This window comes from Drosophila guanche, unplaced genomic scaffold (genome assembly GCF_900245975.1).
Source record: "Drosophila guanche unplaced genomic scaffold, DGUA_6, whole genome shotgun sequence".
NCBI lineage: Eukaryota > Metazoa > Arthropoda > Insecta > Diptera > Drosophilidae > Drosophila > Drosophila guanche.
Window position 1 is genome coordinate 4,318,090 of NW_022995753.1, and position 15,402 is coordinate 4,333,491.

Consider the following 15,402-nt stretch of genomic DNA (forward strand, 5'->3'; position numbering starts at 1 on the left):
TAGCCCCGATTATGTGCGCAACTTTTTTTTTGTTTATTATTATAATATCAGTTAGCATACATGTGTCTCTACATGTTACATACACTTACATACTAAACACACAACTGCCCTGCTTCCAGAAGGGGTGACTTGAATGAATAATTCAAATGCAAATTTGTAAGATGTAAGGTCATAAAATAAGTATTTATAATTGGCCAAACTGATTCTTCAATCGGATTAAGTTATTGTTTCAGTGGCAAAAGTCTTTGCAAGCTTGTAATATCAAATAGAACATCGAAATCGAGGAAAATAATTTAAGATTGACGGCATATTTGCGGTATATTTTTCAAATTCGTAGGTATGTTTCTGTATGACCGTATATTTCGGTATAATTCCGAGGGTATGTCGGTATATGTTATCGATAATTCCGCGGTCACACTGGGTCACACTGTTTCCCCAACAAATCCGACAAAGAAAATGCTGAAAATTGAAGACCAAGTCAATGAAAAATCAAATTTCTGATTGACATTCAGCCCCGAGCAGTGCGCAAAGTGGAAATTGACCGGCAATAGCCGTTAGCTTCCATTTGGGGCGACGTCGTCAACTCCCCCACCCTCCGCCTGCAGAGTGTGAGTAAGAGAGAGAGAGCAGCGTCAGTGCAAAGCGAGGGAGTGAGAAGGAGGAAGGGGGAACATAATGACCACCCAGAGAACGCAACGAAATGCCACCAGCGCCGCCTCCACGGAGTCCGACTACGAGACGCTCATGCAGCGTCTACATATCGGGTCTGGTGGCGGTGGGGGTGGGGGCGGCGGCGGCATGCGTGGCTACCAACGCTCGCCGGGGGCCATCGAGAATTTCATCCACGATGGTCAGCAGCTGATGCATCATCACCACCACCAACAGCAGCAGCAGGCACACGACTACAAGCTGTACGAGCGCGACAACATCATTGCCGCCTCCAAATACGCCACGCCCAAGTCCGTCGAGCAGCTGACCATCAATGGAGGCGGCAGTCCACAGATCTATGCGCCCACCGCACAGGTGCTGGGCCAGCGCATCGCACCGCAGAAGCACTCGCCCGTGTACGAGAATCTCGAGTTCTACGGCCAGTTTGACTCGAATCACAAGCGGGCCCAGCCGCAGAGCCCGGGCAGCCGGCAGAGCGCCATGCTGAACGATTATCTGCTAATGCAACCGATTGGCGGCGGACGCTTTGCCCATACGCCCGTGCCCGAGACGGTGGCGGTGACGCTAGCTGCCCGCGAGCCTCTGGAGGAAATGGTGGCGCCCATATACGAGAACATCATACCGCATTCGGGGCAGCGTGCCCAGCCGCAGGCATCGCCGGCCACGGCCACCATGTACCAGGAAATGCCTGGCAATGTGGCCGCTGCCTCATCATCCACTGGCCTGGATCTCAATGCGCTGCTCTCGTCGCCCATGCACCAGCGCAGCATCAGCACAAACAACTCACAGCATGCCGCCGGCCCGGTGGGCTCGCCGACCCAACGGTACAGGAATCTGTCGCTGCCCAGTCATCTGAGTCCCGTGCCACCGCCCTCATCCTCGTCGACGTCGCCCCTGCCAATGTCCGTGTCCAAGCTGCAGCAGCACACACCCATCAAGCAGCAATCGGCTGGAGGCCACGGTGGCATCAATGTATCGGTGAATCCCAACTACATTGAGGACATCAACAGCTCGGACTATGTCTGCATGACGGCCAATCTGCATCGCAATACGCTGGCTGCATGCAGCAGCAGCTGCAGGCATACCGGCAGGGCAGCACAGCCAGCAACAGCTTCCGCAATGCCACAGCGAGCAGTCCAGGAGACACCAACAGCAGCAGGAGTAGCAGCAGCAGCATCAGCGTCGTCCACAGCAATAGCATCGCTGCGTGCCACACCCATAGCGATGTCAGCACCCTTGGCAGTGGCCACATCGCCCACGCCCTCACAGGGCAGCACAGGTATGACCCCTCTCCCCTAGCCGCTAACCACACAGAATGGATGCCATTCCAACAAAGACTAATATTGACTGCATTCTGCTCCACCCAATCCCCCCATTAACCCATTACTAAATGCTTGCCACTCGCAGCGGTCAATGCCGCATTGCGACCCCGAAAAGGTAGGAAGGAGTGAGGAGTCGATCGCTTGACACGAGACAGACAGAGAGCGAGAAAGAGAAAGTGTGAAGAAGAAACTAAAAACTAATCCTTGAATTTATATCCAACAACCAGGTCTAACCAAGAATCTGCTGCCGTATAGCGTGACACCGCCGCGTCCGGCTGGTCCGACAGAGGCGCAGCGTAAAATCGAGGAGCTCACACGACAGCTGGAGGAGGAAATAGAGCAAAGTGAGGAACATGGCGAGTACTTTGGTAAGTTTAGTACAAAAGAGACTCGAGTATTTGGATATAACATTTGAACGTGTCTATCCATTTCAGGCATTTGTCACACTTGCGGGGAGAAGGTGAAGGGTGCCGGACAGGCGTGTCAGGCCATGGGTAATCTTTATCACACGAATTGCTTCATTTGCTGCTCCTGCGGCCGAGCGTTGCGTGGCAAGGCCTTCTATAATGTGCATGGACGTGTCTACTGCGAGGAGGATTACATGGTAGGACTCCCCCCACTACCCCCCGTTTGTGCGTCTGCTAACTCCACTTAACCTTTCTGTCTCCCTTTCTCTCAGTATTCGGGCTTCCAGCAAACGGCGGAAAAGTGCGCCATTTGTGGGCATTTGATAATGGAAATGGTTTGTATATGCCAACACACACTCCTCCAACTCTCTTCCTGCCCCACTCACATCTATCCTCTCTCGCTCTTTGCAGATCTTGCAAGCCATGGGCAAGTCGTATCATCCGGGCTGCTTCCGCTGCTGCGTATGCAACGAGTGCCTGGACGGTGTGCCATTCACCGTGGATGTGGATCATAAGATCTACTGCGTCAATGACTATCATCGCATGTTCGCGCCAAAATGCGCCAGCTGTGGCAAAGGTAACACTGCGACTCTCAGCTCCCAGCTTCCCAGCTCGTTCTCTTACTGTTCTCTGTTCACTGGTCTCCATCAGGCATTACACCCGTTGAGGGCACCGACGAGACCGTGCGTGTTGTGTCCATGGACAAGGACTTCCATGTGGATTGCTACATATGCGAGGAGTGCGGCATGCAGCTGACAGATGAGCCGGATAAGCGTTGCTATCCATTGGACGGGCGCTTGCTATGCCGCGGCTGTCACCTGCAGCGTCTGGCCCTGCAATCATCACCGCACACACGCCACCAGGAGCCAGTGTGTGCCTCCTATCAGTATATGGGCTAAAGACTGCACCTGCCTGCCCGTCTGCCTGCCTCCTCCTTCTCCCACTACACCACTGACTGAGAGAGCGAACAACAAAATTATTCCAATATCAAAATATTATCTTAAACAAAATGAGAAGACAAACAGCAACAAATGCATTTATATACGAAAGGATCTTTCTTGGCGTGTATTCATTTTCATTTTCCGTTTAATTTTAATGCATGAGAATCTCCAGCTCGACGAGACGCTTGTTGGTGGCCGTGGGCATGCGGAAGGGCACCGTGGCCGCCATATTTGTGAGTGCTTTGGCCTTGGTGCGCAAGTGGCGGAGGGAGCCCTCCTTGTGTACGTCCTTCCAGTCGTCTGTTTGGGTGCTGTAGCGGCTGCCAAAGGAGGATCTGCTGGGGGCACTTCCGCCTTTCAGCCGCAAATACTCCTGGTAGACAAGATCCATGTCGGCCAGCATTATGTCGGGCAGCACTTTGTTCACCTCCGGACCGAGCCGCTTCAGATTTGCCACACACTCGTCCACCTCGGAGCAGTTGTTGGGCGTTATGCGATATTTGGCCAGCACCTCGGTGGCCAGCTGCGTGTCCTTGTTGTGGTAGTGATCGAAGAAGATGAGCACCTGCGTCAGCATTGTGTACGTGGCCAGGACATGCGGCTCCACATCCACACGCATCACGGAACGCTGCTCGTCCAGTCGGTCGATAATCGAGCACAAGCGATTCCGTAGGCTCGACTCCTTCGGCGGCTGATGGGCCACCTGCGACAGCAGCGTGCACACCAAACGCATCACCTTATCCAGCTGGCCACCGATAAAGTACAGCTTAATGGCTGCCTCGAAATTGCTGCGATGCGCCAGCTTATCCCCCACCATGCCCGCCAGCATATACTTGTCAATGTCTATCGTCTGGAACTGAGCAAAGATGCCGCTGAAAGGGAAAGAGAAGCAAATCAACTTGCAAACTGATCGTTAAGGGATTCGTGTGCGGCGCTTACCTCTGTGCGGATTTATCCGTTTCGCTGCCAAAGATCAGCTCAATAATTTTCTGGTCACAGTTCTCGACAAGCAAATCGCTGACACAGCTGAGCATCAGGCTGCTGCCGTTGTCGTCCTTGAAGTGGCGCAACAGGAAGTAGTAGTGAAGCGCCTCCTTGGTGTTGGTCAGATCAAAGCGCTTGGCATAAGTCACCAGCATGCGCACCAAATTGAGGCGCTTCATGGGCGTCGGATCCTCGGGATTGACGCTTAACAGCGGCTGATGCATGGAGCTCGGTGTGCTCAGCATGTGTATCTCATTCAGGGCAATGGCCATGTGCACGGCGTGCGGGAGATTCGCCTCTGTGCGGGCCAGGAACTCAATGGCCGACTCAAACTGGCCCGTCAGGATGAGCACACTGAAGTAGAGGGGCGCCTTTTCGCGTGCATTGAAGTAGTTCTCTCCGTACTTTTCCAGAATGAGGCTCTGCAGGCCGCTGTAGGTGAGCTGTTCGATGTTGTACTCACGCTCGTTGTCCTCCCGCAATATGGACAGTTGCATCCACAGGAAATCGTCGATGCTGCGCATTAGTTCCGGATGGGAATTCTGTGGATCGCATGCCAACACATAGGCATAAACCTGTCGCAAGAATGAAAGGGATAAAGAATATGTTAAGCGTGTGAAAGGCATGCAATGGAAGGCGAATGGCACCTACCGCCTTCTTGTATGGATCGCTGCAGCTGCGAATTTTACGGTTGTACTCCAGCTTGAGGACACCCTCGAGTCGGGCATACTGCTCGCCCTTGGTGCCGTCCTTCATCATGGCAAGCAAACGGAATAGATCACTGCAGACGCCAGATTCCTGCAAATATTTACTGGCCGCACTCAGATCGCCGCAACGCAGGCTGTAGTAGACGAGCGCCCAAAGCGGACGGTCGTTATCGACATCCTCTAGGCCGACCAGAGTGGCTGGCTGCACGAAATTGATGCCCACAAAAGAGTTGACCATGTTATAGACGCTGGGTATGCCGCCGAGCTTGGCCAGTATACGATTCTCGTTGATGACCGTTTTCATGTACTGCCTGTAACGACGCTCCAGATAGGTGCGTGCCTGCTGGGTCAGGGACTGGCGCGACTTGATGGGATCTACGGTGCGTGTGGCTGGCGCATTGTCTGTCATGAACTCCAGCACGCTCCACATTTCGGCGACCAGCGGATTGTCGAGACATTCTTTTGCCAGACAGGCGCACGCTGCCAGCAGGTTGCGGTGATGGCCTTGCTGGATTTTTAAATGATTGTATGCGGCTACCTCCTCGGCATACAGCTGCTCGGTGCGATTGAGCAGGGAACGTGGAGTGGGATTCTCGGGCAGAGTTGTGGACACAGACTGGCGCTGAACATCTGGAAATTCATCCTGTTTGGGCCCAACGAGGGCATTCAGCAGAGACTCCTTCTCCTCACCCCACTCGGCGTAGATGCGGCGCCACTTTTGCCTCTTCACCGACTCAAAAATCTGCAAAATGTAATTCCAGGCATTGCAGCACGAAAAACCGAACGAAACGAGTCGCCAATTAATGATTTCTTACCGAGCGATTGGTCTCATCGATCACAGACAGTATGGCATTCTCGCGCTCGTTCCTCAGAAAGTCGCGCACATCGGTGTCCGAGACGGGGTCCAGCGGCTGAAAGGTTTTGCGCGAGCTCAGCGATTCTAGTTTGTGCGTCAGCTTTGGCATATCCACGCCCTTGGAGCCCAGCAGCATGTGCCTGGGGGTTGATAAAGTAAAGGAACATTTGATATTACATTGATTACTATTCATGTGGTGTGCCGAACATACGCTTGCAGATCGTGTGTGCCTGTGAGAGTCACACGGGAGTGAAGTTCCTGTGTGACCGCCAATACTTGTGAAATGGTGCGATCGAAGGGCGGCATTTCCTCGTCCATTTTGGTGTCATTTGTGAGGCGCTGGGCCTGCCGCAGTAGGTCCCCTAGATCCATGTTCTTACTCTTTACTCTCTTCAAATTCGAACAAAACAGAAATTCCAAAAAGGTGGCGTCCGCCGGCAATGGGAATAGCTGCCTGAAATTTGTGTGGGAATGCCTATCGATAGGAATGTTAATAGCTTACATACATATATACGTACATACTGATAACAAGTACCAAAATGAAAAAAATACTGAAAAATCCAGACTAAAATGCAACCGTGCGAAAGTTGAATTACTCGAAGATATCATTTAAAACAGGGCTCTCCAGTCGGACTTAGTTGCTTCCAAACAGTATATTTGTATCGCTCTCTTTTCCAATTAACATGATTACACTATGCGTGAAGTTTTCGCTACAAATTTACAGGGGGTGAAACACGCGGGAATCCTTTTTGTTCCAGGTAGGAACGGTTATATTGGAAGGCATGTTGGTTGGTTGTTGTAATTTCAACTTCGTAAAAACCTCTGGTTTCCCTTCCAGTGTAGTTTCCGAAAGAATCATTACAGAATATGGAGCATGCATATAATATCGTGGCATAGGAACCTATTATGAACCGTTCCGCAACTGTTCAATGAAATCATTCCATAGCACATCCGTGGAATGCATAAAAGAGCGTTATCAAAGACCGCAAAAGAACATATGCATGTACACAAAAATATAAATATTCAAATTCATTGCGTTTATTAAATTAGATAACAAAGGCTATGTTGGCGGAACAAAAGAGAATGAGAAACAGCCGCGTTTTGTTTTGCAAATTACCTATTTTTCTTCTATGCGTTCACCTGAAACGTTTCCGATGCGTGAATTTCTGCCTTCCTAAAGTATGAAAGAAGAGGTATGTTGGCCTTCTGATAAAACCCGAACGGTCGGGAAGCGATTTGGGTTACATTTACTCTTTCTTGCTGGAGAAGATGCATAAAAGAACGCTTCTTTTGCGGAATCGGTTCTATCAGGTAAGGATACAGTCGGTCCGACTGGGTTGTTCTTTATTTTGCATCTGTGCGTGAGTCAAGCTGTAAGAAAATACCAGCAAGTGACACCTGTTAAGTTAACATGGAAATTTGCGTTAGAATTCAAATGTGCTTCTGTTATGTTATTTCTTAGAGTGTGATTGTTATTTTGAAATAAATGCACACTCCTAGAGAGCGAGCGCTGCTCTTACGCTCCTCTTCATTTTTCTATTTCTTTAATTAGATTTATCTTTAATCTTAAATAGACATTGAATCCTTCCAACATTCTGTTAAACATTTGGCTAGTCTGCTAATATCATCACGTCATAATTTATACAATCCAACAAAAAGGATTATTTATTCTTCAAGCGGATTAAATTATTGTTCCAGTGTTAATTCTTTTCAGGATATTTACAAAACCCGACAATCTTGTGGATAATGGATAAATCTAATAAAATTATTGTTTTAGCTAACTAGCTAGTAATATCAAGAAACACAAAAAATGAAAATGCAAAGGTATATTTCGGTATATTTCCGAGTTTCTGTCGGTATGTTTCATCGATATTTCCGCGGTCACACTGGACGGTACGTCCGCGGTCACCCCAGGGTTGTCAAATATTTAAAAAATATCTTATCGGTGATACATTTTGCTTGGAAAAAATATCAAAATCATATCACTGCAAAAACATCGATATATATGATATTATTTTACTTGTATATACTTGCAAAAATTCAATTCCATGCGCATAGGAAATAAATAACTCCCATAAAGAAAACAGATACCTTACATATATATGTTTTTAGCATCTTTAATCCTTATTCCACTTTCTCACAACAACCACCACTACTGCTGAAATTGCACTTTCCCATTTTTCTAGAACACTCTGAGAAAATAAACATTTCCTACATCCACTTGTGTGCACAAATACAATATACCTTATATATATAGATCTTGTGGTTAGTTACAGAACTTAAAATATAAAAAAATATCGCAAAAACATAAAAGTATATTGATATTTTGGGAAAAATTACGATATAAATATATTTTTAGTTGAAAAACATCGATATATTGATATTTTAATATATATTTGACAACCCTAGGTTATACTGTTTATTTTATTTTTTTGACTTTGACTGCGCTTATGCACACAAGTGCGAGAAATTGACAGCAATCATAGATATTTTGTTGCAGTGAGTGTGTCTGTTTCCCCATTCAGTGATTGTGTGTACATTTATCGAGTATTAGCAAATACAAAAATTAGCACAACAAAAGCGAAAAGCCAAACACACACACGCACGTACGCACCCCGTCACGCGGATAAACCTTTCCACAGAACGCTGTAAGCGAAGAGAAGAATAAGAAGCGAACCATGTCCAGCGCCGACGTTGAGACGCAGCCGCAGCAGGAGGCGACAAACGGCAGCAGCAAATTCGATGTTCCCGAGATAGAGCTGATCATCAAGGTAGGTGTTATTTTGGTCATATTTGCATACATTCATAAATACAAGCATGGGTATGCATGTATTAACTGGGTTTTCATTTAAATTTGCAAAAAAAATTCCATGCCACAAAGTGAAAATGCAGCGCTGTCAGGCGTCGGCAGAGCAAATGCAAAAGCAAACAAAGACAAAAAGAACGGTGTACCAAGGTGTATTTGAATGAGGTGATGAAGTCTCTCTCCGCTCTCCCAAGTATGTTTATTTTGTTTGTCATATATGAAAATAGGTCTCGCAATCCTTCTGGCACGTTGTGGATACAATTCGATGCAGAATGGGGCAAAACTATTGTAAGAGTGTTCTTTAGCAATGCGTCACTTTAAATAAATACACCTTGAAACTGCCGTTTCTGGCCACTTCTGTGTCTGCCTCTTCTGTTTCTTCATCTTCTATGTGTTGAGTGTTTGTGCGTGTGTGTGTCACAAGAAACAGAATTGTATATTCATTATGTCCATTTCATTTCTGCTTTTGGGTTTTATTTGTCTTTTGCCAGAGTCAGCAAGCAGCGCCCAGAGTCATAGCCAGAGCCCAGAGCTTCTCCCCTTTTATCATCAGCCCTCTCTTGCACGCCCCCCTTTTGTGTGTGCTGTTTTTGTGGTTTCTAAGCATCGCCAAAACCGGTTTCCTTCCCTCCCTACCATCAGCGAGAGCACACACACACACACACACACATACACCATGGCCTGCTGGCCTGTTGATTTGTGTATGCGTGTGTAAGAGTGTGGAAGGCTGCAACTGTGGATCGTAACGTATTTCTGTGCGGTTCTATTCTTATCTCCTGCTTCCAAAACTCTTAATCATGCTTCCCATTTGCGGCAATTGCTCAACAAAATGCTGACACAAGTCCCAAACACAGTTCTTGGCTTCTTTTATTTATCTTTGAGTGATTTCTAAACTTGTTGGGGGCATTCGTCATACCTTTTGCCTGGCGCATCACTGGGGGAGCCATGTGTCCGCTTTATTTGCCAAAGTAATTTGTGATTATTTTCGGAACACACTTTGGATTGTTGATTCTATTGGTCGGCCCTCTCTGACACCTCCTCCGCCAATCTAAAAGCAACCTAAAACAACCATCCATCAGTCCATCCCACGCCACAGGGCCGCACCTCTCGAAAAGTCTTACAGTGCATGACTAATTCGGCTCCATGAGGTCCAAAACCCAGCCCTATTTCCACTCACAGTCACAGTCCCTGTCCCAATCCAATGAGCAATAGCCCCACTCCCTTTTCCTGTTGCCAGAGAAAGTGGATGCGAGGCGCGCGCGCACCTGTTGCCTGTAGACTGGAATGCTCAGCTCAGCACTTTTCCAGCCAGCAGCCGAGAAGCATCTTTGACATAACCAACACGAAAAGCGCATTCGCACATAGGAAAGCCATTTCCATTTACAGCGAAAAGCAAAAAAAAAATGAAAAGTGAAAGTTCAATTTAAGAGCGGGAAGGAAAGTAAGCACTGGAAGCAGCACTCGGAGCTGCTGTAGTTGGGGTGATGTGATGGTGTGGCATGCCTCTCTGTTCCGCGCGTGCAGGCAACAAACAAACACAAATGGTTTTGTTGTTTCCACAGAGAGACAAAGCGCGGGACGGGGTGAGGAAAAGCAGCTAACAAAACAATCATTGAACGCTAAACAGGTTTTTCTCGTGTGCACTTTTTCGCCTCCCTGCCCCTGCCCTCCCCGCCACTTCGCGACAAAGCCAGAGCCAAAGCCTCCTCGTGCAGAGTTCGGAATTGGAGTCTCGGAGTCATCGCCCACGCGAGATCTGAAAAGATGCCCCAAATTGGCATCGAATCAAAACAAAAGAAACATTGCAAAGATGGGTGGGGGGACAAACATATTTTCCTTCCTTAAACGATTCCGATTTGAAACGATCCCTTCTTATGCAGTATATATGTATGTAAGTACAGATGCATGTAAGAGTATGTTTTCGCGATCCACTTAAACTAATTTAAGGCCTTTTTGTTGAGGGCGCCCTTTACAAACGATAACAATTGTCCAAGTTGAGGAAAATGCGCTTCTTTGTTGCTACTCCAAGCGAAGAGAGAGAAACTGAAGCTGTAGCTGTTGCAGTCCATACAGCTGAGGTCAATGCAAAATCTTCACAATCTTAATATCTACCAAAGCAAAGTTCAAATTGATGAATAAACGTACTAAAACCTCCCAGAACTGCACTAGAACGTTGACCACAACTGTATGCGGTACCCAATTCAGTGTTTTTGTTTGTGCATGCTGAGATGACAGTTGAACCAACTGATTTGTTGTCTTCTTCACGCCTCCACGTGCTGTTAGTCAATGTACACATGAATCCATATGCATGTATGCAATGCATATGCATGTTTTCTCGAGTGTGCAGAAAACACGCAAATGTTTATCGTGAATCACATCGTCTCCTCCTCATACTCCGTCTTAGCCTTAGCTTCTGCTTCTGCTTCTACTCTACTTCCACCCACACAGATTCTGCTTCTCCTCATTCCACCTTCATAGGTTCCGCTCCCCCGCCACCCATTGACAACTGTCTGTTACTTTTTTTTTGCTGTGGATGGCGTGTGGATTTCATTGACAAATTTCTGTTATTGTTTTACCCTTGCAGTAAGGTATTTCTATACTGCAAAGATGTTTGTTAGCATATTTGCTATTTAATTTAACCGTAATTGTGGGCTAATTTGATGCAAGTCCACATTTTGCTGCTTCTGCTGTGGTGGAACCCATTAAGTCGCGGTGGTGGAATGAATTCTACAAATTGATTACCGCTCCAGTTTTCATAAATAACAAGAAGGCCAGTGGAGAAGTGCGCGGGTGTTAAAAGTGGCGAGGGTGACGGAAAGACCCATTAGCCCATTACCAATTTGTGGGGCGGAAGATATGTATGCAAGTGCGAAACTCACGTTTATAGCACACCCAAAAAACATATCATGCATGCACCCCACCCCCCTCGTCACTTAGTGTTGATTATATTTTTTGTTGTATTATTTTGGCCATTACTTCATCACGGAGGCTTCCGCCCGTGCTTGATAAGATATCAAAGTATGCATACAAACATATGCATGTACGAATGTATCTGCTGTATGTGCCTGTATGTGGCCCAAAACGAATCGGTGAAATCGGTAGAATCGCGTTGTGGCATGTGAAGAAAAGCTCTCCTCAAGGCTGACATACTATGTATGTACCCCCCGTCCCAGTCGACCCTCCCTCACTCCCATTTGCACTCCCATCCCCATTGAGGATCGTCATCATCTGAAAACGGAATGATTGCGTTCTGCAGCTGTCGGCGAACCGGTTCCAAAAATAACGCCACGCGGGGCGGCAGAGACAGTCAGACAGGAGGGGTAGGGGTGCCCGGTGCGCGATGCCCGCCAACAACTATTTAATTTCATTTTCGTTTTTATTTATGATTTGTTGTTGCTGTTGGCACACAGCAAACACTTTTTTTATTTTATTTGACTTTACTTTAGTTTTGTGTTTTTGTATTTTCTTTTCTTGCCATGGTTTTTATCTTATCGCTCCACAAATTTACAATTGAAAAGGCATACAAAGCAGCGACATAACTGCCGGCCGTCAATAAATATAATGGGAGAATGTGAGCTAGCGAGACAGAGGCAGACTTGGAATGTTCCATTTATGTTAGTTTTATTTATTTATAATAGCCAAACAGAGTAAGAAGTAATTAAAGTAACCCTAAAATCCGATCGAACAAACTTGTTTACAGAACAGTAAATATTATGCAATACCTGAGAAACGTAGATATAGGATCAATGCTAGCTTTATTTGCAATAACAAGCACATAATACGGGAACCGGGGATTGGCTTGGAACAAGGTGAGGAGAGGCAGTCAGATGTACATAAATATATGTCCATAATTTATGTATTTCCAACGAAAATGTTGTACACAGATCTACAGTTTTTATTGGCAAGGTACCCTACCTCTCGAGGTGTGCTTGAGTGTGTGTGTGTGGATATTATTAGCCAGAAGTGCCATATATGTAGACGAGTGTGTGAATGTAGATGTGCATGTGAATGGCACTTGACATTTGCTAACTGCTTTTGGTGTTATTTTTTCTGCTGCCGTCTCTTCTCTCTCGTCATTTCTATTTTGAAAGCGTCAAGTTGCAGCAGCAGCAAGATTGCCCGATTGTCTGACTGACTCGACTGACTGACCTTTGGCGTTGCCACACATTTATTGTACAATTTGCGCTTTTGCAATTCATATTGCTAGCTGATGGAGGAAAAGCCAAAGCCAAAGCAAATGGCAAATGAGGCTAAAAGAAGATACATCAAATAAATGCCCCGCATGTAATCGGGGTCATTGGGGAATGTAATGGATGGAGACCAGACTGTATGTATGAAGTTTGCGTGCATGGTTAATGGTACATGCGTACGTGTGGGTCGTGTGTGTTGTGTGTATCGTATCCAGAAAAGCACAGTTAATAACATAGTCTACGCTACTCTGCTTTGTTAACATAAAAAGAAAGAAATAAGCTCCAAAGCGAAATTGATACGAGCAAAAAAACAAAAACAAAAACAAAAACCACCGCTTGCTGCGCTCCCACAGTGTTTGTGGGTTGCCATTGTGTTGCTGTTGTTGTTGTGGTTGATTATGCTGCTGGGGGCCATGTGGGTTGGGTTTGCTCTCTGTGTGTCTGTGGGTCTGTGCGGCCCATTAAGCCATTAACACACAGGCCAAATGCTAATTAACGACATATGTAGATATTAGGAATTATAATTTAATTGTTTGGGAATTCAGGCGTGTAAAGTTTTAGTCGGAGTTAACGCGCCAACTATTATCGAGTTTAATCGATTAATGTTCGTCAGAATGATTGCAGATAGCGTACTTCCTTTGATCGAGGAATTTTAAAAATGATTCAAAAGCTAACAACAGCCTTTTGGATAATAACAAAGAAAATAAAAACGAAAACGTTTTCGTTATGTTGTTGCGGTTGTGGGTTTTGTTCTCCAATCAACTGACTGCTGTGTAAAAGGCAAACAAGAATGCTGAATGCTTATCTAACGCACACATTGATTGCCATTGAAGTTAAGCCGGCTGTCGACAGAAAAACGGCAACAACGGGAAAGGCAAGGCAGTGGAAATCGACAAGTAAACCAACCTCTCGCTCGCACGCACACACTGTCATTTGATGCGATGATGATGTCATCGTAGTCACTTGATGAACATGTGCTGCCTGTCGCCGCTGACTGACTTTTGCTACTGGCCTTGGCAATGCACTGATGCAGAATATAACAGAGCAAGGCTCTGGGTCCGAGACCGGGCCCAAATCGACTTCCTGCTGGCAAAGAGTCTCCTCCTCCAATTACTCATTCTTGGCAGCGTCAGAGCTCTGATCATGATGGTGGTGGTGGTGGTGATGTGATGATGATGTCACATGACTGAAATTATGTTGAAAACTTTTATTTGATTTATTTATCGGTAATTGGCGGCACGCGAAGTCAGCGACCGAGCTCGTCATTATGCAAGCTAAATTTCCTATTAGGCAAACAGTTACGGAAAAACACATTTGACCCACATTGACTAATTTTGCGATTTTTTTTACAGGCCTCCACCATCGATGGACGCCGCAAGGGTGCCTGCCTGTTCTGTCAGGAGTACTTCATGGATCTGTATCTGCTGGCCGAGCTGAAGACAATCAGCCTGAAGGTGACCACAGTGGATATGCAGAAGCCGCCGCCAGATTTTCGCACCAACTTCGAGGCCACTCATCCGCCCATTCTGATTGACAATGGCCTGGCCATACTGGAGAACGAGAAGATCGAGCGTCACATTATGAAGAATATACCCGGCGGGTATAATCTGTTTGTGCAGGACAAGGAGGTGGCCACACTGATCGAGAATCTGTATGTGAAGTTGAAGCTGATGCTGGTGAAGAAGGACGATGCCAAGAACAATGCCCTCTTGTCGCACCTCAAGAAGATCAACGATCATTTGGCCAATCGCAATACACGCTTCCTCACGGGCGACACCATGTGCTGCTTCGACTGTGAGCTGATGCCACGTCTCCAGCACATTCGTGTGGCTGGCAAATACTTTGTGGACTTTGAGATCCCAGTAAGTGGATAAATACTTCATTGATCCTTGAACCTTGAACCTAATCCCAATGATATCATTCCTTGCACACAGACACACTTGACAGCGCTGTGGCGTTACATGTATCACATGTATCAGCTGGATGCCTTCACACAATCGTGCCCGGCCGACCAGGACATTATCAATCACTACAAGCTGCAACAGGTGGGGAATTAATCAACTAAAAGGCGTTTTCGATCAACTATTTATGTTTACTAATTGTACACCTTTCCATTTGCCCCACGCTTTTTCGTGTAGAGTCTCAAAATGAAGAAGCACGAGGAGCTGGAGACGCCGACGTTTACCACATCCATTCCAATTGATATTTCGGAGTAAAACTATATATCTAAATACATATATAAAACAGGATCGTGTTAAATCGACCACTTATAACTCTAGAATGGCTGGACCGATTTTCATGGTTTCTGATTTGAATCGCGATTTAAGTATTTTTGTATGATGTAGGCCTCTTCCAGGGCTGTCAAGCGTATGCTAATTAAACAAACAATATAAATAAAATAGTTGAATATCAACTACGTTATCAACCCAGATGTGTATGCTCTGCTGAAAAGCTTCAATTGGTTCAACAATAGTGTCTTGGGCATTTGTGTGGATAGTGTTTGCATCCTTTCGTTTTGGC

General features: G+C 46.4%; 3 protein-coding genes across 7 annotated transcripts in view; 2 read left to right on the top strand and 1 right to left on the bottom strand.

The window, feature by feature from the left end:
* The window catches only part of LOC117588272 (LIM domain-containing protein jub), a 144,318-nt gene extending 140,896 nt beyond the window's left edge, over window positions 1-3,422 (top strand). Inside the window, exons 9-15 of one of the 5 annotated variants that reach the window (XM_034279426.1) lie at window positions 883-1,948; window positions 2,077-2,106; window positions 2,219-2,359; window positions 2,426-2,595; window positions 2,671-2,733; window positions 2,810-2,975; window positions 3,050-3,419. In XM_034279426.1, coding sequence (XP_034135317.1) covers window positions 883-1,948; window positions 2,077-2,106; window positions 2,219-2,359; window positions 2,426-2,595; window positions 2,671-2,733; window positions 2,810-2,975; window positions 3,050-3,297 — 1,884 coding nt within the window. In that variant the 3' untranslated portion in view covers window positions 3,298-3,419. Of the gene's footprint in view, window positions 1-405; window positions 1,949-2,076; window positions 2,107-2,218; window positions 2,360-2,425; window positions 2,596-2,670; window positions 2,734-2,809; window positions 2,976-3,049 lie in introns of those variants that run through there. The other 4 variants (XM_034279428.1, XM_034279431.1, XM_034279427.1 and 1 more) reach the window with 4 other exon arrangements.
* Window positions 3,423-3,430: 8 nt separating this feature from the next.
* Window positions 3,431-6,344, bottom strand: LOC117588273 (nuclear pore complex protein Nup93-1). Its single transcript, XM_034279435.1, has 5 exons — window positions 6,098-6,344; window positions 5,846-6,026; window positions 4,975-5,772; window positions 4,279-4,898; window positions 3,431-4,211 (listed from the first exon to the last, which is right to left on the bottom strand). The coding sequence occupies exons 1-5, from the start codon at window positions 6,256-6,258 to the stop codon at window positions 3,491-3,493; spliced, it is 2,481 nt and encodes an 826-aa protein (XP_034135326.1). The 5' UTR covers window positions 6,259-6,344; the 3' UTR covers window positions 3,431-3,490.
* A 1,965-nt stretch (window positions 6,345-8,309) lies between these two features.
* LOC117588535 (chloride intracellular channel exc-4) lies at window positions 8,310-15,203 on the top strand. The gene is made up of 4 exons (XM_034279894.1): window positions 8,310-8,657; window positions 14,235-14,744; window positions 14,817-14,927; window positions 15,021-15,203. The coding sequence occupies exons 1-4, from the start codon at window positions 8,565-8,567 to the stop codon at window positions 15,096-15,098; spliced, it is 792 nt and encodes a 263-aa protein (XP_034135785.1). The 5' UTR covers window positions 8,310-8,564; the 3' UTR covers window positions 15,099-15,203.
* Window positions 15,204-15,402: the final 199 nt, after the last annotated feature.

What these genes read in the sequence shown, in the direction of transcription:
- LOC117588273 (XM_034279435.1), bottom strand. Translation starts at nt 6,258, where the DNA reads ATGGATCTAGGGGACCTACTGCGGCAGGCCCAGCGCCTCACAAATGAC. An exon ending in TCGATGAGACCAATCGCTCG is followed by an intron (nt 5,773 to 5,845) that starts GTAAGAAATCAT and finishes TACATTTTGCAG; the next exon opens with ATTTTTGAGTCGGTGAAGAG. An exon ending in GCGATCCATACAAGAAGGCG is followed by an intron (nt 4,899 to 4,974) that starts GTAGGTGCCATT and finishes TTCTTGCGACAG; the next exon opens with GTTTATGCCTATGTGTTGGC.
- LOC117588535 (XM_034279894.1), top strand. Translation starts at nt 8,565, where the DNA reads ATGTCCAGCGCCGACGTTGAGACGCAGCCGCAGCAGGAGGCGACAAAC. An exon ending in AGATAGAGCTGATCATCAAG is followed by an intron (nt 8,658 to 14,234) that starts GTAGGTGTTATT and finishes TTTTTTTTACAG; the next exon opens with GCCTCCACCATCGATGGACG. An exon ending in ATCACTACAAGCTGCAACAG is followed by an intron (nt 14,928 to 15,020) that starts GTGGGGAATTAA and finishes TTTTTCGTGTAG; the next exon opens with AGTCTCAAAATGAAGAAGCA.